The sequence below is a fragment of the Lycium barbarum genome, chromosome 9, assembly GCF_019175385.1.
Source record: "Lycium barbarum isolate Lr01 chromosome 9, ASM1917538v2, whole genome shotgun sequence".
Lineage (NCBI taxonomy): Eukaryota > Viridiplantae > Streptophyta > Magnoliopsida > Solanales > Solanaceae > Lycium > Lycium barbarum.
The window spans coordinates 16,326,073-16,349,947 of record NC_083345.1 but is presented as its reverse complement, the minus strand read 5'-3'; the positions used below and the strand labels follow the sequence as shown (position 1 = coordinate 16,349,947).

Genomic DNA, 23,875 nt, shown 5'->3' with positions numbered 1-23,875 from the left:
GGGTAATAACTCCCTTTTTTCATCAGATTTTCCTAGAAAATTCCATAAATTGGAAGAGGGAAAGTGAGGGAATCAAAAGTGAGCAATTTTTAAGTCGCGGAGTAGTGGTTTAGGTCCGGGTAACGTATGGTTGTGATTCTAGTATTGTTTTGCGGTGGATTTTAGCGTGGATATTGAGGATATTGTTGTCTTAATAAGAAAAAAGGTATGAATCTTTCTCTTTTGGTATTATTTAAGGCTTATTTACGGAGATAAAGTCGCTAAATAATTGTATAATGGGTTGATTAGTTATGGAAGTTGGAAAACAGCGTGTGGGCTATTCTATGGAATACTTTGGCGTTGGAAATGATGTTATGGATGTTGGTATTGTTATTGTTGTTGTTGGTTGTTGAATTGAGAATTCGGGCTAGGCATATAAACAGGGAAAATGCTGCCCGATTTTCGGCAGAATATAGAATAGTTTGATTTGAAACGCGGAAAAAGTGTGCGATAAAGAGGCTAACGTTAGTGTAAATCCTCTTAAATGTAGACTTGCGAGCTCAGACGAATAAGCGTAGCTAGTAGGAGGTCGAATAGGTATGTTAAGGCTCGTCCCTTTCTTTCAAAGGCATGATTCCTATGTTATGGCTTCATAAATGTTTCCATATCTTCCTTGTTATCAAAAGTTAAAAGTCTATGATTCCAAGGCATGATTTCCTTCCTGATAACCCGTAAATGTTTTCCAAAATGTCCGTATTTTTCCAAAACAAAGGTTTATGATTTTGTAAGATTTTATGACTACAACGACGGACATGTTTTTGTAATGACAACGATGATCTCAAAGATGAGAATATGTCTACGATGATTATGATGAAAATGGTTTCATGTTTGAAAGTCTCAAGTTGTGGATTCAAGATGAATATGAGAATATTGAGCTATTTCTTGATCCTCAATTTTATTCCTTTAGAATGACTCTATTTTCTAAAGACTTCAAAGTATCTCAATTGACGCCTTATGAGATTTATGACCTTATTCTATGTTTTCTCTTGATGTTATTCTTCATTGATAGTCTCACCTTAAAATAATTGTTCCTTCAAGGTGAGATAGAGCGATGATTATTCCATAATATAATCGGAGGTTACCGACCTTACGTCACTCCGATAGAGTTATAGCTTTTCTTGGGCTCTCATGCATGCTGCTTATATGATATATGTATATGTATATGGGGAATATAGGAAAAAGGGTGAGGCGCTATAGACGCATGACCACCTGATCAGTCGGTATAATATGACATGCATGATATCATCCCGGACACGGGATGCCCGGACGCGGGACATATGTGGTTAAATGGATCGGAGCCGACGCCTCAGAAACATGATATGGTCTATTTTATGTATACATGAACAAGAAATGTTTTTCAAAGAAAGCTAAGCATGCATGACATCCGCCATAAGAGGCACTCATATGTACAGGTTACTCTTTTATCTTACGATACGCTCTATATTTCCATTCTATTATTATTCATACTTTACATCCCTTACTATGTTATTATTCATACCTTACATACTCGGTACATTACTCGTACTGACGTCCCTTCCTGTGGACGCTGCGTTCATGCCCGCAGGATCAGGTAGCCAGTCGGACGATCCATCGCAGTAAAACCTCCCCTCAGCGGCAGTCAGTACACTTCATTGATCCGGAGCTACAGCCCTTTTGGTATGCTATTCTGTTATGTACATATATGGGTACGGCAGGGCCTTGTCCTGTCCTTTCTACAGCTTGTACTCCATAGAGGTCTATAGATAGTGATATGTAGTCGTGATGTTATCCAGCCTCATCGGCGTTTATTTTGTTGTACAGTATATATGTGGCGGCCAAATCAGCTCGCGCTGTTACTCTCAGTGTTTATGTTTATATGTATGTGTTGGCCGTGAGTTCCCGGTGCAGTGTCTCTTATATTGATTGTTCGGGAGACAGTACAACTCAGTTACAGATCATGTATGGGCCCAGGATAGTCAGTGAGCAGTAAATGCAAGCATAGGAGTGCTTGTCCAGTAGTGGTCGGGCACTTGTTATGGCCCATCAGTTTGGGTCGTGACACATATGACATCAAGCTACTCATTGCAGTAGGAATCGATGCCAATGGGTCGATATTCCCTCTTGCTTTCGCAATTGCCGCTAACGAGAGCAACAACACATGGGGGATGTTTTTGACACATTTGAGGCAGTATATTATTAAGGATCGTATGGGCATATGCGTGCTATCTGATATACATCAAGGCATAATGCACTGCATGGATACTTTGGAGGGGTGGCAGCATCCCTTTGCTTTCCATCGCTATTGTTTAAGGCACATCAAGGCAAATTTTCAAATGAAGTATGGAAACGGCACGCTCAACAAATTGATGTGGGCGGCTTCGACGGAGCATCAACAAAACAAATGGCTTGCGAGGATGGAGACGATCAAGGAAGTGAGTCCAAAAGCATGTACTTAGTTCAAGAAAATCGAAGTTGAAAAATGGACATTACATGCTGATGAAGGCAGGAGATGGGGGATGCTCACAACAAATAGCTCGGAGTCATTCAGTGGTCTGCTAAAATTTGCTCGAGGACTACCCGTTATTGCAATAGTAAGAATGACTTTCATGCAAGTTGTAGAGCGGTTTATGACAAGAACCAAGCAAGCCAGAGCCATATTAGCACAGGAGGGGACATGGATGCCAAAACCTTTCAAAATGATGGAGCATCACAAGCAAAAAAGTCAGCTGCACAAGATGACCGACTGTAGCCTGACTGAACGTATGTATGAAATCAGAACAGGTTATTACCATGGTAAAGGGGGAAACATACATACTGTTTATGAGGGCACGAGAACGTGCAGTTGTGGCAAGTGGAAAACATACCACATGCCGCGTTCTCATGCCGTCAAGTATTTCAAGGCAATGGGAAAAACGGTATCAAGTTATGCGGCATCGGAATACTGCGTCAAAAGTTACGCTAAAGCATATGCCGACCGCTTTTACCCACTTGGTGATCAAGCTTATTGGCCAGACGAGCCATTTTCAATGGTTGCTAACAAGGAGTGTATCCGTAAAATTTGGGTTAACGCACAAACTTGAATTCCCAATCAAATGAATGTTCCGGATAGGACATACTATCGAAGGTGCTCGACGTGTAAGCAGTTTGGCCATGATAAGCGTTTGTGTAGCCTACGAGGCCGTGGTGGTGCAACTATGTCGCGTAATAGAAGAGCCTCCCGTACTTGATGTATTGTTTTAAATATTTTGTTATTGTAAATAATGATGTATTATTTGTTTATTGCAATGAAATATTTTGAACCTCTCATATTAGATGAATTATTTTGAACCTTTCGAAAAAAGTAATACCTTGACTAAAAATAAAACACTTGAAATAAAACCTTATAAAATAAAAGACTTAAACCTAAACATAACAAGATTCAAACAAACAAAACTTACTTCAGAGCACTTTACAACCCCTAAAACGACGATCCAAACGTTAGGTAAACTTGATGTAATGAGCCGACATTATTGTCCGCAAAAAAAGATATCTAGTTCTATATAAAATATTAATATTTCGGAGTTTTGAAACATGACTAATCTTGCGTCAAAGTATGAAAAAAACGTGAATTTGAGAGCTTTAAAATTGTGTGAAAAAAAACCTAGCTATTGCGCACTAAATTAGTGCGCAAAGGTTACTTTGGTAACTTTTTTTTTTTTTGGTATTTTGGTGCCTTTTGTCACTTTTTGGGTTAAAAAAGTTGCGGACTCCATATAATAGCAACTCTTTATAATAATCAAGTTTTTTCGGAACCGACTTTTATGTTATATTTACTTCTCTATAACAGCATTTCACCTATAATGGCAACAACCAACTTTATAACAGTGAGCTCTTTGTATAATGATTCCCATATAACAACTATCTTCTTTTTTTGGTAATATAATAATTAACCATCTTTATAAAAATAGAATATCTATGATTACCAATAATAAGTGTATAAATTTGACCAAATATTTGATCATTTAATACACTATTTATGACAAAAAACATCATATGAATATATATATTTTCATCATTAAACGATTTTCCTTCGTTTTACAAAGTGTGATTAAGCTTAGAATTTGACAATAAAAAATGAAAAATAGATTTTATACATTTTTTTGGCCTATAACAGCGACGTATTATATAAATGTCAATATTGTTATAGGTGTATAATATTCATTCTCTATAACAACAAAAAAAATTCGGACCCAACGATGTTGTTATAGAGAGGTTTGATTGTACGAGGACTTAAAATACTTAGAGTTCGTTTGGTAGGATTGTATAAAAATAATACTGAATAAGGTGTATTAATAACGTTGAGGTTAGTAATGTTGAAATTAGTTGTGCTTGTAGCATTTTTTATCGACCGTTTGATTTATTGTGTTAAATAATATGTGTTGCATAATTCCTAGATAATACTGAATAGAGTGTATTAGAATAGGAAAAGTATTGGTATTGTTAATGCCATGATTTACTATATATGTATAAGAATACAATTGAATATGATAATTAATATTTGTATTAGTTTTACTAGACTTAGATTGCAACCAACTACTCCCTCCGTCCCAATTTATGTGGCATTTTTTGTTTTTCGAGAGTCAATTTGACCAAATTTTGAAGTTAAATTGGGTTACATTAACTCAAAATTTTAAGATTAAAATTTATATATTTGAAAACTACATGAAAAGTCCTATAAGTTGCAACTTTTCCTATATCAATTTAGTGAAAAATACATCTTAAAATATTGGTTAAAGTTCATGCAGTTTGAATCTCGAGAAGCGAAAAGTGCCACATAAATTGAGACAGAGGGAGCATTATACTAAAATTTAGCACCAACATTATTCTACCTACGAACCCTTAGGGGTCGTTTGGTAGATAATCGAAATTATCCCGGAATTATAATCCCGGAACTAATTTATCCCATCTATTGAGATTATTTTATACCATCTAAAAGATGGTATAAAATAATCTCAGTATAAATGGGATAAGAAGGCATAAGCTAGGATATCTCAGCTTATACCTTCTACCAAACGACCCCTTAGTCTAGACTCTAGATGTTTGGATATGAATTAGGTCATATTTGAAAAGCAATACCATTATAAAATAATCTCAGTATAAATGGGATAAGAAGGCATAAGCTAGGATATCTCAGCTTATACCTTCTACCAAACGACCCCTTAGTCTAGACTCTAGATGTTTGGATATGAATTAGGTCATATTTGAAAAGCAATACCATTTGAAGTTAAGTTGGAAAAAAATGTTTAAAATTAAAATTGTGTTCGGACGTACATTTCGCTTGAAAAGATATTAAAGATTTATGAGGGATTGTTATTTTTACTTAAAAAATGGTTAAACTAGTGAAAATCGACTACGCTGTATAATCAAAATACTCCTTCCGTCCCAATTTATGTGACATTATTTGACTAATCACGAAGTTTCAGAAAGAAATAAAGATTTTTAAAACTTGTGGTCTAAAATAAGTCATAGATATTTGTGTAGTTATAAATCATTTCATTAAGGGTAAAAGGTGAAGTTTTAAGTTAAGTTATTTCTAAATATAGAAATGTATCATTCCTTTTGGAGAAAGTGTATCACATAAATTGAGACAAAGGAAGTAGTTATTAAAAAATTTAGGGCTATTGCACAAAAGTAAAGTTTACCCTATGCGCACCCCAATGTAGCGGCTGCGGGTTCCTAGTCATCAATTTTATTTTATTTTTTAAAGAAAAAGTTGAAAATACCAAAATGTTTGTATGTTCAAATGGGCCCTTAGTACCCGTCTCCTGGGAAGTTGTGGTAAGATCTCCCTTTCAGTTTTGCATTAATAAAAGGAATTTTTACTGGTTGAAGCTTCTTTTAAGACCTAATTATTAATAATAACTATCCTTTTATTGAATTATAATTAGTAGCTAATTCACTTTTCTAAATTACAATTGGTAGCTATATCAAAATACATACCCAAATACATATATATTTCTCTATTCCCACTCACTATCCATTTCAGATTTTCCATCCTCTCAAAACCCTAAAAAGCTTTCTCTCTCCCTCTTCACTACAACCGCCACCGCCACAGTCCCGGAGCTCTGGCGACGACTCTAGCAGATCCCAACCAAAACAACCACCTCTCTCTCTCTCCCCTTTTCTCATCTAGACCGGCTTTGAACATTTGAAGACGAACCTCAGCGTCGCCGTAGATGGCAGCGTGAAACGGCAAAGAGAATCAGATCTGCTTCCAGAGCTAGTCGACTTTCGGCGTCGGCGCATCCAAATACAACTAATTCACTCGTAGACCAACTAATCTTCCACAAATTATACATCATCATTAATCTTCTTTTCTTTATGTAGCTGGCTCAAATCTGCGGATTTGAGTGTTTTTTGTATTTTTTGAGTGTATTTGTTAATAGTGTATTTGGCTGAATATTTGAACAATGTATATCTCAGATATAGCTGGTAAATGGCTCAGATATGCGGATTTGAGTGTTTTTTGTGTGTTTTTGTTAACAGTGTATTTGGCTGAATATATGAACAGTGTATTTGGTTGAATATATGAACATATGTATTTGGCTGAATATATGAACAGTGTTTTCAAATACATGGAAATTTAAATGTATTTGGCTTCATATGTAGTTTGAATATACACAATGTATTTGACATTTTGTTGAAATCCATTCAAATACATTGAATATATGAACAGTGTTTTCAAATACATGGATTTTTGAATGTATTTGGCTTCATATGTAGTTTAAATGCACACAATGTATTTGAAAATTTGTTGAAATGACATCAATTACAACGAAAGCCCATAAATGTAGCTACAGAATCAATATGTATTTGAAAACAAACAAATACACCCGTTAAAATACATATGTTCATTAAATAGTAGTTATGGTTGGTAATATTGAAAAGGTAGCTACTAAAGGTAAGGACCTACTAAAGAGTAGCTATTCATGTAAGTTTACCTTAATAAAATATGGGCTTGACCCAATCTAGCTCGAGTTTTTAGCCCAAAACACTCAACACGGGCCATGACTAGTGAGATCTAACAAAGTTTACTATTTTCTTTAATAAAAAAAAAATGAAGCCCTATCAAAAACCCTAGGTCACTCATCTGGTGACTGAATATAAAAAGCCTTATCTGAATCCCTTTCGTTTTCTTTGTATTCATCAGCTACACCAAGAGAGCAGAGATGGTGTCACTGAAACTACAGAAGCGGTTAGCAGCCAGTGTACTAAAGTGTGGTAGAGGAAAAGTATGGCTTGACCCTAATGAAGGCAATGAAATCTCCATGGCCAACTCCAGTATGTATAATCTTTTTTTCTCTATCTATTTATATATATATTTACTTGGGGTTCCTTTTTATTATGTTTATTTAAGATCTGTTGTGGGTTTTGTTTGTTTTAGTTTATTTTCACTATACCCTTAATGTTTTCTTGGATTTTGTATCACTTGTTTATTTGTTCTGACTTATGATGTTAATTAAACGTGTGTACCTATAAGGATATTCATTGCTATACTATTGCTGTTCTCTTCATAACATAAAGAGCTTGTGATGTTAGATATGGATAGGTTTTGCAAGAAATGATTTTTCTTTCGAGTTTTAGTGAATAGATTGGTTGATAATCTTACATACTAATTTAGTTTTTATAACTTGAGTTTTTATCATGAGCTATTTTTGTTAAACGTTATAGCACAATGGAAAAAAGGATCCGTAGAGGCAATCTGAACTAGTTGAGGCCGAAATAGCTATCCTGACTACAAATAGATTTAGAGAATTGTTGATTACCTTAATGCCAAATAATTTTGTATTGAAATGAAATGGAACAGAAACAGAGTGTTATAGATATAGATGATTTTATATAGCTGTTGTCAATTGATGTGGAGGGTTGAGGATAATTGAAAGAGTGATTGATGAATTATAATTTTTGTCATGTAAGTACTACACAGGGTAAAGATGCTAATGTGTGGGAGATGTTTTACACTTATTTGCTTCTTCTTCATAGTCTAGCAAACATAAATGGTCTTAACACCAGAAAAAGTTTGAATATATAGCTTGAGCTTAGCTGGTGTTGGTGCTCTTTTATCCACTTATCAGTATTTTCTAGCATTTACATTGATAGACCTGACATGGCTCTACACAAATTGGTTGCCTCTAATTCTTCTTGTTTGCATTGGGTGCAGGGCAAAACATCAGAAAGTTGGTGAAGGATGGTTTCATCATCAGGAAACCAACCAAAATTCACTCAAGGTCTCGCGCCCGTAGAATGAAGGAAGCCAAGAGGAAGGGGCGTCACTCTGGATATGGTACCTCCTATTCTTATCGGTTGTTTCTAGTTTTTCTAATAATGATCTCTGTTTTCTGGTAAAAAAAAAGGCTTCTCCATATATTATGATATAAAGGACTTTTGAAATGTAATGTATTCCAGTGTGCGCATTTCACCTAATTAATTTGCTTCCTTGAGACCTCAAACTGAAAATTGTTTTATGCAATCAACCTACGTAATGTAGGCTCAGTTGGAAAATGGCTGAGATTTGATTTGGAGTCCGTAAAACAAAAACAAAAAAAAAGAATTTTTTTTGGAGCACTTGATAGTCAATGTATGAAATCTTTTCTCAGGTAAGCGTAAGGGTACCAGGGAGGCTAGGTTGCCCACAAAGGTGCTGTGGATGAGGAGGATGAGAGTTCTCAGGCGTTTGCTTCGCAAGTACAGGGAGTCCAAGAAGATTGACAGGCACATGTACCATGATATGTACATGAAGGTGAAGGGTAATGTTTTCAAGAACAAGCGTGTGCTCATGGAAAACATTCACAAAACAAAGGCTGAGAAGGCTAGAGAGAAGACCTTGTCTGACCAATTTGAGGCCAGGAGGGCAAAGAACAAGGCAAGCAGGGAAAGGAAGTTCGCAAGGAGGGAAGAACGATTGGCTCAGGTAACAGCTGGAGCTTGATGTAAATTTTCTTTAGCAAGTCAGGTTGTGAGTCGTCAGCAATTTGTGAATAGTACAAAACATTAAATAAAATTGAGCTCTTTTTTTCTGGTTCACAGGGACCAGGAGAGAGGCCAGTACAACCTGCCGCAGCACCAGCAGCTGCAGCACCCCCAGCCCAGACTGCCCAGTAAGTTTATCATGAACTTGCTATCAGTTTATCAAGGACCTTAAAACAAAATTTGTTGAAACAAGGTCTGATGAATATTGTGGTTGTTGCAGGGGAGGATCTAAGAAGTCAAAGAAGTGAAGATGGCGGACTTTAAGGAGGCTTGGCTCTATATCTACTTTTTGTTCTTGTTATTATGCCAGTTTAGTAGCTTTGATATGTTCGGGTTTTGGTTCATGTACTTTAAGAAACAATGTTTTACGTACATGAAGTTGAATAGATGCTATGGAGTTTTGATAATTTATTCTCGGTGCACCCTCTATTTCATATTTAGTTATGCCATGTCATTCATTCTCTGACATCAGATGGAATGCACTAGGTGACTCCGTTAATTCTCAAGCAATTTATGCTGCTCTGTTGCTCACCTATGTGTTCAGAGTTTTTGGAAGTGAAATGTCGTTCCATTATGGATATTGCCTAGAACGCCTGATTGAACATGAAGCTATGTGCTGTACATTGTGCTTACTTCAAAGGAAAACAGTAAAACTAAGTTTGTAGGAACTAGGAAGCATTCCTGGATCGTAAAGTTTAATCTAAAGCTATTATTTTACGTTAGTAGGATCTTTTATCCCCTAAACAAATTAGAGGACTGCTTATTACCATTATCATGTATAGTACATTCACTTTGGTGTCACTTCAAATCAATTTGGTAGTTTGTACGTGGTTACCAATTATTTAAGCTATGTATGCGGTTAGTGTTCAGATTTTTAAACAAGTAACTCAGCTTTATTTCCTTGGTGACCGACTTGGGCTTAATAGAGAATTAACCATAATTGTTTGTCAAATTTACTTTATGATACAAATTTTAGTGCAAAACTTGATGCAAGTTCATCTGCCACCTTGATACTAAAAGAACAAAGACGAACATAATGCTCATTTGTAATCTCAGTTCGAAATGGTATTCACAAGGATATAGGATCCTATTAATATTGAAGGTCTGTTAGAGTTTAAAGCAATTTGTTTGGTGTCTCGTCAATTAACTCCTAGTACCGATTGAGAAACGAATAGAATTTCCTGACGTTTTTTGCGAGCACTTTAAATTTGTTCTTAGTAAGTTTTCTTCTTCCTTTTTTTTTTTTGGACATGTAGACTTGCTATAAATTTTGTCGATTATCTTTTCCATCATAATCTTCTTTAGCGATTTAAGATTGTCTTTAAGGTCAGTTCAGGATTGATTCAAGTAAAGAAAAATGTCTCATATCATGTATAATATTTGACTCCGAACGAGTGCCAACATATGATTATTTCTCGCGTATTGCCCTAACAAATTATACATTTGATATTGTCGTTTACATTTCGCTAGAGACATATTACTTCACAAAAGGAACTGGCCTAGCGAGGGAACTGTCAAGCAGCACTGCATCACAATCCCATGAGCTACTGCAGTTTTTGTCCACAAGTAAATATTCCTAAGAGCACTGCAGGCCTATCATATTTTTGTCTAAAGCTCGCTATTTAAATTAAATAGTGACATTTTCAAGATTCTGCAAGTTTTAGACCTCACTTTTAAGTCACTGAATTAAGTTAGTTACAAGACACTGCCATTGGAGCATACAAAACTGTGAAGAAATCTCAAATTCACAAGTCCTGGTCTTCTGTACTATTATGTCACGAATGTTTGTTGTCATTTACAAACTTCTTTGATAGCGTTGAGCGGTCACAGCCATCCCACCTTCCTCTCCACGGAACTGTCTATACCTGAAGAGATCATCACTGCCTTTGTTCAGCCTGCCTCTAGGGACCATAGGTAGCACTGGCAATGCATTTGGATGGTTGCAGACTCCAAGTTTAACTACGAATGTGACAGTGGTTCCTTTTCCTAGGCCCTCACTTTCAACCCAAATGTTACCTTTCATAAGTTGAATAAATCTGCATCCATCCGTTTCAAATGTCAAATGAGTGCATGAATAATGCGACCCAAGGCACACGAGAGCACACAGAACAAGATATAAATAAGGCACTGTACCACAGAGATAAATGAGGATGTCTTGTAGAAGCCTTTATAATATGGACACTATGAAAAAATTATACTTCCAAATTTAAAACTTGAAACATACCGTCTGCAAATGGCGAGCCCTAGACCTTCCCCTCCAGTACTTCGACTTGATGTAGTTCGTGCCTCTGCAAATTTGGTGAATACTAGCGGGATATCTTGTGGGCTAATGCCACACCCAGAATCTCTAACCTGCAAGAACATAATCTGAACAAGATTAATTTCATGCGAATGATACAAATCTCTTTTTCTAATTAAAATTCCACACAAGATGAAATAAACAATCTAGAACTGCAAAGTAATATGGAAAGAAGACCTTCCACCAAACCTCCCACAACCGTAAAAGTAACTGAAACCAAAAGGAGATTCTGTCCTGCAGGACAGGAACTATCCGAAGGAAAAGGGAAGTGCATATATCTTCACATTTAATACAAAGATTTAGCCATCAAAGAAGGTTTCAACTCGATTCCTAATTCTTTGCTGGCTTTGGAAAAGAGAACACACTTTTTCCCCATACGAGCCAATAAACAACCTCTTGGAACTGCATGCATTTGGATGCATACTCATTTCCTCAAGAAACATGGTACAACCATTAAGCCATGATAGAGGATAGAAGTGCTCAACCTGGACGCGCAAATAAAACTGGCCGTCACTTGGCATAGGGAACATTTCAGGAGGATGAGAATCTCTCGCGTACTCTGGTTTTGCAACTGAAGCCTCAATTGAAATATGACCTTCTTTAGTGAACTTCACAGCATTTCCCGCCACATTTAAGAGAGTTTGAATAAGGCGTTTTGCATCCCCCACAGCAAGAATAGGTAAATCCAGAGCCAAAGCAAGAGTTATAGATAATTTCTTCAAGGATGCAATTGGCTTTATCAAATTAACGGCCTGCATATCAATGTAAATAACGAATTCATGTACATATTTACTAAAAGCAAATCAACATGCTACTGGTGTGTGGCTGTATGCTAGGTATGCACAGGTTTATGGTCATTTACCTCTCTTAAGAGTCCATGAAGATTGAATGTTCCATCTTCTAATTCAAGAATACCATCTTCAAGTCTGGAAAGATCTAGCACATCATTAATCAGTGTTGCCAGAAGATTGCTACTCTTCAATATGGTCTCGATCATAACCCTCTGCTCTGGAGTTAAGTCTGTTTCTAAAAGCAGAGAGCACAGAGCAATAACTGCATGCATAGGTGTTCTCATTTCATGGTTCATCACAGCAAGGAAGTCGTTACGTGCACGGATGGCCATCTCTGCTTCTTGTCGAGCTACATCCAGAGCAATATTCTGATCCATGAGCTGATCATGGGCTCGCATGGACTCTTCTAATATTGCAGCATGTGAAAGAGCGACAGCGACCTGATAAGCAATTGCACATAAAATGACAAAATTCTAATACAAAAATGAAATGGAAAAGATCTAATTTGTGTTCTTGAGAAAATAATATATAGCAGCCTTTTTCTATTAGGGTTACTAGTAAGCCATTGCGCTTAAAATGAGAGAATTCCAATTCAAAACTAAATTGGACTACTTCTAATTTGTGTTATGGAGTAGACAACATAAAGCAGCCTTCTTCTATTAGGGTTGCTAAGACAAAAGTAACTTCAGAAAGCAAAACAGAAAACAAGGGCAATGATTGGACATGAAAACCAGCATAAATGTAATAATGGAGTAGAATCCAATTGACCAAAGACAGCGGCTATTTCTGCACCTAAACGGCTAAACATCCCTATCCACACTGCAATTAACGCATTTATCTGTGTAGACAAATCACCCGTGATGATCACAGAGAGAAATAATCCTTCTTAGGTTGCAATTCTACGCTCCACTATTCCTTTCTGTTCCAAATAAATTAAAAGGTAAGTAAAATAATAAGCTCATATCTTACCTCACTAAATCTCTTCGTTCCGTCTTCTTTCTCTCTTTCATCTCTTTCTCTCTAGCAGAAACCATGACTATTGTATGTGACTATCTTTAATGATTTATTTAAAGGCAACACTATTCAGACCATACACGTTTATTCGGGTACATTAACGAAGAAACTTCTTTTTGGTAAATTATCAATAAATTGGAAGGTGGTGCATTTACCTATTCATTCTATTTTTATTTTGTTTTGATAAGGTAAGGTAAATTTACCTATTCATATGGATGCTTCAGCAATAAGTTTCAGGTCATAAGGCTTCCAACACTAGAATTTAATTGTCATACCTATGTTGCTCGGACTAATCAAAATCCATGCCGCATCCATGTCGTGTATATCTATGTTGTTCAGACTCTTCAAAGACTCTTCAAAATCCCTGCCGCACCCATGTCGACACGACATGGGTGTGGGATCCACACCATATTTGGTCAACTTACCTTGGGTGCTTTGACTACATCTATGACCGAGAAGTATAGATTGATTAGGAAATTGGTTTGCCTTTTCGGTTTATGTCATATATATATATATATATATATAAAGTATGAAAATGCTTTGCTATACTGGCAAGGGTTGCTGAGTTGGTTCAGCGAGTGGTTTCCCACCGGGGAGACCTGATCGATTCCCCTCACCGACAACCTTCTCAGTCTAAGCTCGTCGCACTGGGCTTGTCTAGTGCAGTTACATCTCCTGTGTGGTTTGCAGGCTATTGCACTAGGAGCAGGAATTACCCAGAGCGCACCCAAAGGGTAGCGGTTGCGGGTTCCCTAGTTTACCAAAAAAAAAAAAAAGAAAAAAAAAATCTATTACACGAGATATTTCATTTTTATCAAGTGAATGTATTTCGATCTCTGTTTCTCTCTCCTCTGCTCTCCCAACGGTAAGATCTGATCCCTCCCCCCCCCCAACCCGCCACCCCATCCGGCGACCATACCTCATCACTGTTCAGGTGACGCCGGCGACCAGGTAACGCCAATCACTTTTCCGGCCAGATTTACTTTTCTTCTCTCTTCCCTTTTCTTCTTCTCCTCTTCTTCTTCTCTTCTCCTTTTTCCCCCTTTTTTTATCTGCTTCTGGCACTGCCAGAACACCGCTGCGCCATCGGCGGCGACTTTTTCCGGCACCATTTTCCGGCCAGCCCTCTCTTTCTCTCTCCTTTGTTTTTCCTTTCCTTTTCTTTTCTTGTTCTTTTTTTCTTTTTCCCCCCTCTTCTTTTCTCCCTTTCAGGTCTTTGTGAACACTATTCCAACAGTGAACAGTAACTCGGACGTTGAACAGTGTTTTCCAGCGGCGACCAGGTTCAGTTTAACTGGAGTTGGTACCTCCGGTTGCCATATCCATTATTTGTCCATACACTTGTAGTTACATTTTGCTAACTTTAGACCTTTGAATAATTTATTAGTTCATACTCATTTTCGTGGCTTTGGTTAGTGATGGTAGACTAGGGTCATGTTCTCGTTCGGGGACGGGGGCGAGGGCTAGGAGGGGTAAGTGGGTTAAAGGAGCGTCTAGGTTGAGAGTAGGTTCTTGGAACATTGGGACGTTAACGGGGAAGCCCATAGAGCTAGTTAAGATTCTTAAGAAGAGGAAGATTAATATAGCTTGTGTCCAAGAGACCAAATGGGTAGGTCCTAAAGCTAAGGAGGTAGTCGGGCATAAGCTGTGATTCTCTGGTAGGTCGAAGTATAGAAATAGGGTGGGCATTTTAGTAGATAGTGAATTAAGGGATCAGGTGGTAGAGGTTAGGAGAGCCACTGATAGGAAAATGTCGATTAAGGCGGTCGTTGAAGGGCTCACCTTGAACATTATTAGTGCATATGCGCCGCATGCGGGCTTAGGCGAGGAGGAGAAGAGGCGCTTTTGGGAGGATTTGAACGAGTTAGTGGGAGGCATACCGCCTACTGAGAAGTTATTCGTGGGAGGTGATTTCAATGGGCACATCGAGCCTATTTCGGGAGGTTATGATGATGTGCATGGAGGCTTTGACTTCGGGGACAGGAATGGAGGAGAAGTCTCACTTTTGGATTTTGCAAGAGCTTTTGGGTTGGTGATAGCCAATTCGAGTTTCCCAAAGAAGGAGGAGCACTTGGTAACCTTCCGTAGTTCGGTGGCTAAGACTCAAATAGACTTTTTACTCCTTAGGAAGGATGATAAAAGTCTGTGCAAAGACTGTAAGATCATTCCGAGCGACTATCTTACAACCCGACATAAGCTCTTGGTGATGGATTTAGGGATCAAGGTGACGAGGAAAAAAAGGGTCGTGGTGACCGACCTAGGATCAGATGGGGGAGTTTGACCACGACTAGTGCCTTGGAGATATGAGAGAAATTGAAGGATATGAGGGCCTGGGATAGTAGTGGGATGCGACCAGTATGTGGGATAGGACGGCTAGTTGCATTAGGGTGGTAGCAAGGGAAGTGTTGGGGTCTCGACAGGTAGTCGTGGTCAGCATCGAGGGGACTGGTGGTGGAATGGAGAAGTTCAAGGGAGGGTGGAAGCAAAGAAGGTGGCGTATGCGAAGTTGATAGAAAGCAAGGATGAGGTGGAGAAGTGGACGAATAGGGAACTTTATAAGATGGCGAGGAAGGAGGCGAAGTTGGCGGTTTCGACGGCAAAAACGGCAGCTTTTGAACGCCTTTATGCTGAACTAGAAGAGAAAGGAGGGGATCAGAAATTGTTCAGGCTAGCCAAGGCGAGGGAGAGAAAGGCCCGTGATGTGGATCAAGTGAAGTGCATCAAGGACGAGCATGGCAAAGTATTGGTAGAGGAGACTCATTAGACGGAGATGGCAGTCATACTTCTACAAACCCTTGAATGAAGAAGAGGACAGAGACATTGTGTTGGGAGATTTAGAACATACAGGAAGGCGTCACGATTTTGGGTATTGCAGGAGTATTAAGGTTGAGGAGGTTGAGGAGGTTAAGGGTGTTGTTCGTAGGATGCGCAGGGGAAGAGCGACCGGACCTGACGAGATTCCTGGGGAATTTTGGAAGAGCGCGGGCCCGGCAGGTTTGGAGTGGCTGACTAGGTTGTTTAATGTCATCTTTAAGACGACAATGATGCCCGAAGAATGGAGGTCGAGTGTAATGATCCCTCTATACAAGAACAAAGGAGATATCCAGAGTTGCAACAACTATAGAGGTATCAAGCTACTAAGCCATACTATGAAAGTGTGGGAAAGGGTGGTAGAGATGAGGGTGAGGAGAGGCGTGTCTATTTCAGAGAACCAGTTCGGATTCATGCCGGGACGCTCAACTACATAAGCCATCCATCTTGTGAGGAGACTGGTGGAGCAGTATAGGGAGAGGAAGAGAGACTTACACATAGTATTCATCGACCTAGAAAAGGCTTACGACAAAGTTCCAAGAGAGATCCTATGGAGATGCTTGGAGGCTAAAGGTGTACCTATGGCGTACATTAGAGAGATCCTATGGAGATGCTTGGAGGCTAAAGGTGTACCCGCCTCAGAGCACTTTCCAGTTGTGATGGGGTTGCATCAAGGATCAGCTCTTAGTCCGTTTTTATTTACCTTGGTGATGGATGGATTGACGCGGCAAATTCAAGGTGAGGTGCCATGGTGTATGCTTTTCGCGGATGACATAGTCCTGATCGACGAAACTCGTAGCGGAGTTAACGCTAAGCTGGAGGGTTGGAGACATACTCTGGAGTCTAAAGGGAAGGGGTAGCCCAGCTATTCGATTCGAGCTATAGAGAAAGGCCTTAGATGCAGGAGAGCTATTGGATGACCCATCTACTTGCAAGAAGACTTATTGGGACTCTTTTCTCACATCCCTTGCTTGAACCTTCTACACCGAACTCAATTCAATAAAGTTTCCCCGTCCGCGGTGCTCTGACCGATTGAACTACAATCCCAGGAAAATTAGGTGTACAACCTAAAATCAATTTCGTTCGTCTTCGACCAAGTGTGCTAATGCTATAATAGGAACTGAACTCATACTTTCTTATCTAAAAAAGAGTAAGAGGGCGGTTCCCTTAATTGTGGCATCGCCTTCATCATCCCTCGGACAAGTTGATGAGCTTTTGGACCTGGGAACTTAAGTAAGGAGTAGACCTTTTTATTTTGGGATTTTCTAGAGGCATTTACCTATTACAGAGATGGTGCGATTTGATTAAAGCAAAGATCTAAGGCTTTCTTTGCTCTGCCTCTGGGCCCGAGAGCGAGGTCCAACGATCCTCTTTTCAATCTCTTACTCTCTGGTGCGATTAACTCTCAAGCCATAGCGAACAAGTAAAGAAGGAATGACCGAACGAAGTCGCTAAAGGCAGGCATCCATCCTTCCATTTGATCAAAGGCATCCGAGCCGAAGTAATTCAATTCACTCGAAAGGAGAAGAGCGTCAAGCAGCCCCAACTCTAGCTCCAGCTGAGTAGGACCAAGATAGAGTACTTAGAGTGTAAGTTCAGTGAAGCACCTCAGGAGGGTAGCTTGGAAGTGAGGCTTGGTACCCATGCCATCCAGAAGAAAAGTAGTTTCAAGTATCTTGGGTCTATTATGCAAGGCAGCGGGGAGATTGACGATGATGTCACACGTCGTATTGGGGCAGGGTGGATGAAATGGAGACTTGCTTTCGGAGTGCTATGTGACAAGAAGGTGCCACCACAACTTAAGGGCAAGTTCTATAAAGTGGTGGTTAGACCGACTATGTTGTATGGGGCGGAGTGTTGGCCAGTTAAGATCTCTCACGTTCAAAAGATGAAAGTTGCCGAGATGAGAATGTTGAGATGGATGTGTGGCCACATCAGGAGTGACAGGATTAGGAATGAGGATATTCGGGACAAGGTGGGAGTGGCCTCGGTGGAAGACAAGATGCGAGAAGCGAGATTGAGATGGTTTGGGCATGTGAAGAGGAGAAACACAGATGCCCCAGTGCGGAGGTGTGAGAGGTTGGCCATGAATGGTTTCAGACGAGGTAGGGGTAGGCCGAAGAAGTATTGGGGAGAGGTAATTAGACATGACATGGCGCAGTTACAGCTTACCGAGGACATGACCTTAGATAGGAGGGTTTGGAGGACCCAGATTAGGATAGAAGGCTAGTAGATAGTCTCGTTATCCTTTCTTATTAGTAGTCACATTATCGCAGTATAATTTCTTGTGCTCTAATTTCTGTTATTATCTGTTATTTCCTGTGCTTTGATTAACCTATGTTATCTGTGTCGCTTGCGTTATTTCATTTCCATATCGCTTTGAATCTCTTAGCCTTATCTGACCTCTTTTTATGCTTTTTTATACTTTGTTTATTGAGTCGAAGGTCTTTCGGAAACAGCCGTCCTACCTTGGTAGGAGTAAGGTCTGCGTACACTCTACCCTCCCCAGACCCCACGTTGTGGGGTTTCACTGGGTTGTTGTTGTTGTTACACGAGATATCTTATGATTAATGTTAGGTGCTTACAAGGAAATAAATTTTGTTAGTTTTAGTTCAATAACTTTGATTAATAGAAACATATCTTTATTTGTCGTAATATACATTTATTAGCCGTATCCCAACACCCGTATCCACACTTGCATCCATACCCTCGAATCCTAAAATTTATGTGATAGAAGAATTCGCCCTTTAGATCCGTATCGGATACCCACACCCGAGTCCGGACAACAATGGACATAACCATACCAAAAAGATTATGGGAAAAGAATTGCAAAAGGAGAAAATCACGGAGCTAATCAAGAAGCTACACATAATCTATGTGCTCTCATTGGAAAGTAATAGTTACCAGCATTGTGCATCTAGCATTATAAGTTTATAACAAACCATTTAGACGAGAATAATATAGCCCAAGCTGGTTAAATACATTAAAGCGAGTGTGGATAAGCGTATCTTGAAGTGGAAATAGTTGCTCCAGTACATAAAGTACTAACACTTTAGGAGCAAAATGGAGTAGTCATGCAAAACCTTCATCTTTTCCCATTTTGCAGTGGTCATTTGTCTTGATTCAGAAAAAAATGAGAACTTCCATTTGCTAATAAGTAATGCATGAAGAGTAATGTGAAAAGGCCATTTCTATTTCAGAAAATACTGAACTCTCTACACATCATTGACCTAATAATAACCCTGGAAATTTGCCATTTTTAACTAGTGATTAATAAGATAAAGGAAGTTAGTAATTAGAACCTGATCTGCGACAACTTGCACAAGTTCTAACTCATGATCACGCCACTTTCTTAGGCCATTCATCGGGAGGACCAGAACCATCACCGCGTAACTTCTAGCAGACAGTTCAGGCCAGTCATTAATGTGAAAGTTTGAGAGGTGTAAAAGTGGTACACGAACAGCAACTACTTCTGGTGGAATATATCTACCACCAGTATTCCTCATCCTTGCCAACGGATTCGTATGTGGAATCTGTATTGCTCCAGGGCTATTAAAAATCTCGTTGATAATAGGAAGATTAACAGGTACGGTAGATCCCAGAGGTATTATATTGTTCAGATTATGGGAAAGTTGCAAATTCAGGCCTCCTTGGCATGGCATCCACAACGCACATTCTTCCAGGTTTAAGGTCCTACCTAGCTCCACAAGAGTAGTCTTCAAGATTGTGTGTCTGTCGAGTGTGCTTCTTATCTCATGAGTCAACATCCTGACATGTCTCCCAGTTTCTTCTTGTCTTTTTATTAGGCCCATTTCCTTGTCAAGCTCTTCAGCTCGAGCTTTCAAGAACAATTCTCGTGTTCTAACACTTAGCAAATCAGGAATAATGTGAACAAGCATCAAAGCTGTGATACAGGACACAGCAGCTGTTAACATTTTTGCTATGGTCATAACTACAGCGACCGTCTTAGAGTGTATAAAGAATGTCCACAAGCTAATAAAATGTGTTGCTCCACAGAGAATAATAAAAGCACCAAATTGCATGAGGACCCATCTGTATGGGAAGCATGCAGATCTGTAGACAAAATAAATAAGCTCCATCGGAATGGAAAAGTAGGCGACTGCAATGAAGAAATCTGCGAGGTATTGGTATTTAACTAGCAGGTCATCATGTGGCAGTAGAGCCTCAATGCAATCACATGATTCCAACATCTCGTTTCGTCCCAAAGAATCTGAAAAGCAAAGAATTAGGAATGTATCTTCAAAAATGGGAAAACACACAATAACGACAAAAAAAAAAAACGCATACGTCATTGTCCACGACATCTTTATCATGCAGTGCACCCATTTGCGTATAGCAGCTCGATGGAAAAAATAATGAATAAAGAGACATTAATAGATGTAACAAATTAGCAGCGGACTAACATTTGTCGGTTATCGCTTTTCCAGGTATACAAGTATTCCTGATCACTGCAACCTAAAGACTGATCTGTGTCTTTTATATTACCACTTGTTAGCAGTTTAAGGAAAGAATTAGAAGCTTCCAACGCCGTCACAGTTATTCTGAAATACTATAAGATATTTTTTGATCTTCTGAAGGAAGGAATAATTTATTTGAATTCTTTTTTTTACAATATCCAGGAGTTCATAGTAGTACAGAAGGAATTGCAGGAGAACGAATAACGACAAATTGAGTACAGCGTGGTGTTTCTCCAACTACAATCTATTTTTAGTTGTTCGCTATCTTAGTGGATTTCTCCAGAGGGAATGTTCCTCCATAATTATGGTATTCACCTTCATTTCCATCATTAAACATCTACACTACCAAGCCAAAAAGAGGAAAAAAAAAAAACAAGGCAAGAAAAGAAATAAAAAGAGCTATAAGACCTTTTTTTTTCCCCGAACTCTCCAAAAAGCATACCACTTTATTTTCTGATATTAATCTGTTAAGTGGTAACTGTGGTCTTTTCAACCTCCATGAGGCTATAAGGTTATACATCTAAAAGATTTTAGATCCATGTCAATACAAATTTACACTCAATTTCAATTTTCTCTACAGTAATAGAGAGGCACTTATCCTTCTCCCTAATCAAAACTAGGAAGGAACTTATTCACTAAAAACCTAGTACAATCAAGTTCATTTATATTTTGTGCTAATCTCTGACATAACTAGCCCCCAAAATTACAATGCAAAATCTAACGACGCCCAAAAAAAAAAACCTTAAACGTTGAAAATAAAGCTACAATTGACAGTTCAATATCGAATTCCATTTTTTTTTTTAGCAACTTGGAAGGGATTTATGCACTTAAATACATCAAGCATAGCAAGTATATCAGCAATATATCACCACAAATAAAATCAAGTTCAGTTTTAGTTTGTGTTAATCTCTGCCTAATCAACCCACAGATTTACAATGCAAAACCTAAAAGACGCCCAAAAAAAAAAAACTTTAAATATTGAACATAAAGTTAGAATTTACAGTTCAATATCGAATTCCATATAACAAAAAATTAAAATCACGCCATAGAAAAACATAGATGGCAGATAACTTAAATACTTCAAGCATAGCAAGTTATTCAGCAATATATTACCACAATCAATAATTTATTTATTTTTGGTTTATTTATTTTCTGCTAATCTCGTACATAAACCCCACAGATTTACAATGCAAAACCTAAAAGACTCCCAAAAAAAAAACTTTAAATATTGAAAATAAAGCTACAATTTACAGTTCAGTATCGAATTCTATTTAACAAAATTAAAATCATGCCTTAGAAAAACATAGATAATAGATAACTTAAATACTTCAAGCATAGCAAGTTATCCATCAATATATCACCACCAAAAAAAAAAAAAAAAAAAAAAAAAAGGATCATGAGAAAAACCAGTTTAATCTCGAAATTACTTCATTTGTTGCTGTGACACATATATACTGTCTCGCAACACATTTTCATTTTATTTTATTTTACCTGCGATATGAAAAAATCAGATCAGTTACAAGCAACGGAGAAAACAGTGGGATAGCAAGACGAACAAATCTGTGAATGAAATTAACGTTTCGATATAATAAATACAAAACAGGAAAATGCGATCCCAGTATCTCACTTCAACTATACTACTTCATGGGTCCGTGTGCTTTGTTTGTACATCAATTTGACCTGTCATTGTGGATGTCGTTATGTGATTTTTTTTTTGAGTTGTTTGATAATTTGGTGATTTTCTTTTTGGAAATTGAATTTTGATTTTTGAGAAGCGTGTCTCAACTAAAAGTGCAAGTAAAGTGGAGGGAAGTAATTAAGAGAGGAAAAAAAGACTTAAACCCCTCTCATAGGAATCACGCTTAGCGTGAACCACTTCACACGTGTGCAACATTTTTTTTTGTTGATTAGATCTATGGTCACGATAATTTTGGTTAATGTTTAGTGAAAAGGAAAATTAGTTGAGTTATCTAAATTGTTTTAAGAACAAAAAAGTCAGAGCGATTTCCTACCATTTTTATCGTGGTTTTGGTGGAAAATTCTAAGTTAAATATCACTATGCTTATTTAGACGATTTAATACATTAAACGAACATAATTTTGAAATTAAGTACACGTGAAAGTGTTATAATTTAAGAATTAAATACTCAATATTGATAGCAAGTTTCTCGTTCATTGTTGAATGATCGCTTGCTATCTAGATGAAAAGGATGTTGCGAAAGCTTCCTCTCTCCCAGCAAGTAAGACTAGATCACCACTAGCAATAAATTTCCTTTACTTCGTAAACTTAGCGCCATGTGACCAGGAGTTCACGGGTTCGAGCTGTGAAAACAATCTCTGGCAGAAATACAGGGTAACGCTGCGTACAAAAGAAAGGACATGAAACTTACAATGCCCGTATTATTGAATGTAGGTCTATGATGATAAGTCTAGGGGATCCTCAGGTCAAGTACATGTATCAGGAGCAGAATCAAGTAGCTAACGCCCTGCCATGGAAGGTGTAGAGAAAAAAAAATGGGTGATCCCGATGATCTTGCTAGTTTTTCCTGTGTATGCCACTACTATTCTTTGGGCAAACACAGCAGGAACCACTTTCGCTAGAATAATGTCAATTTGTAACATAAACAATATGGCTGATAACCAATAATAAATTTAGAGCATGTCTCCAAACAGTATCTAACTTTTTTAGTCTTTAATTGAGTGGTCTTTATTGCCAAAAAAGAAGAAGATAGAGTTAGATCAAATGAAAGCGAACGATGAATATTATTACCATTCAGGCTTTGTTTGCAGAATGCTTAAGAAACCTAATTTTCTGTGAACTTTTGTCTTAATTTCAAAGCACTGCAATATGCAGCACAACACTTGAAAAACCCAAGACTAGAATTTGAATTGTGTTCTAAATGGTTGGAAAACATACAGTTAAGCTTTCGATTGTCAATATAGGAACAAAGTTAATTTCTGAATCGACAAGTGATTTCCAGTTTACAACTCTATTAGGAGCTTCAACCATGACCCTAAGATGATTGAAAAACCAATTAATTTCGGGCTACTTAAATTTGGTCCAAGTGTTTATCTTTAACTCATAATATAGTCAAATTTTTTGGCTACCTCCGAAACTTCCCTCAATTATTCAAACCAAATACGTCAAGAAATGTTTTAAGTGTTTTTCTACCTTAGCAATGAGGGAGAAAGTTCTTTCTCTCAAATGCTCACATCAAACACTAACTAGTCCAACAAAAATGGCTCATGTTTGAAAAATTCAAGAGTAGGAAGAATATGGAAAGTATATGGAAAGTAATCGAAAATAATAGGAATAGTCTACTCTTCCAAAATTGTCCTTATTAAGTGTTAAGCGATCAAATTTCAAAACTTATTTAATTAGAAATAGTTTATTTAACTTATTTATTTTTGTCGAGCAGTTACATTATTTTTTATTAAAAGGTGTTCATATGGCTA

General features: G+C 38.0%; 2 protein-coding genes across 8 annotated transcripts; one reads left to right on the top strand and one right to left on the bottom strand.

Annotated features, from left to right (window-relative positions):
- The first annotated feature begins 7,161 nt into the window (after positions 1 to 7,161).
- On the top strand, positions 7,162 to 9,438 carry LOC132610151 (large ribosomal subunit protein eL19y-like). Its single transcript, XM_060324434.1, has 5 exons — positions 7,162 to 7,338; positions 8,219 to 8,341; positions 8,655 to 8,968; positions 9,085 to 9,155; positions 9,248 to 9,438. The coding sequence occupies exons 1-5, from the start codon at positions 7,227 to 7,229 to the stop codon at positions 9,273 to 9,275; spliced, it is 648 nt and encodes a 215-aa protein (XP_060180417.1). The 5' UTR covers positions 7,162 to 7,226; the 3' UTR covers positions 9,276 to 9,438.
- Positions 9,439 to 10,420: 982 nt separating this feature from the next.
- LOC132608829 (probable ethylene response sensor 1) lies at positions 10,421 to 22,216 on the bottom strand. Of its 7 annotated transcripts, none has more exons than XM_060322586.1 (7): positions 22,048 to 22,216; positions 21,828 to 21,911; positions 19,245 to 20,173; positions 12,189 to 12,557; positions 11,812 to 12,078; positions 11,252 to 11,379; positions 10,421 to 11,063 (listed from the first exon to the last, which is right to left on the bottom strand). In XM_060322586.1, exons 3-7 carry the CDS (start codon positions 20,151 to 20,153, stop codon positions 10,823 to 10,825), a joined length of 1,914 nt encoding a protein of 637 aa, XP_060178569.1. In that variant the 5' UTR covers positions 20,154 to 20,173; positions 21,828 to 21,911; positions 22,048 to 22,216; the 3' UTR covers positions 10,421 to 10,822. The 7 variants fall into 7 exon arrangements, with proteins under 7 accessions (XP_060178569.1, XP_060178572.1, XP_060178574.1 ...); XM_060322589.1 differs by having other exon boundaries at positions 21,848 to 21,911; XM_060322591.1 differs by lacking the exon at positions 21,828 to 21,911.
- Between the last annotated feature and the right edge of the window lie 1,659 nt (positions 22,217 to 23,875).

Coding starts and splice junctions, on each gene's coding strand:
- LOC132608829 (XM_060322586.1), bottom strand. CDS start 20,153: ATGTTGGAATCATGTGATTGCATTGAGGCTCTACTGCCACATGATGAC. Junction 12,558..19,244: donor TGCAAGTTGTCGCAGATCAG/GTTCTAATTACT, acceptor ATTGCTTATCAG/GTCGCTGTCGCTCTTTCACA. Junction 11,380..11,811: donor AGTTTTATTTGCGCGTCCAG/GTTGAGCACTTC, acceptor ATGTTCTTGCAG/GTTAGAGATTCTGGGTGTGG.
- LOC132610151 (XM_060324434.1), top strand. CDS start 7,227: ATGGTGTCACTGAAACTACAGAAGCGGTTAGCAGCCAGTGTACTAAAG. Junction 8,342..8,654: donor GGGGCGTCACTCTGGATATG/GTACCTCCTATT, acceptor ATCTTTTCTCAG/GTAAGCGTAAGGGTACCAGG. Junction 8,969..9,084: donor GGGAAGAACGATTGGCTCAG/GTAACAGCTGGA, acceptor TCTGGTTCACAG/GGACCAGGAGAGAGGCCAGT.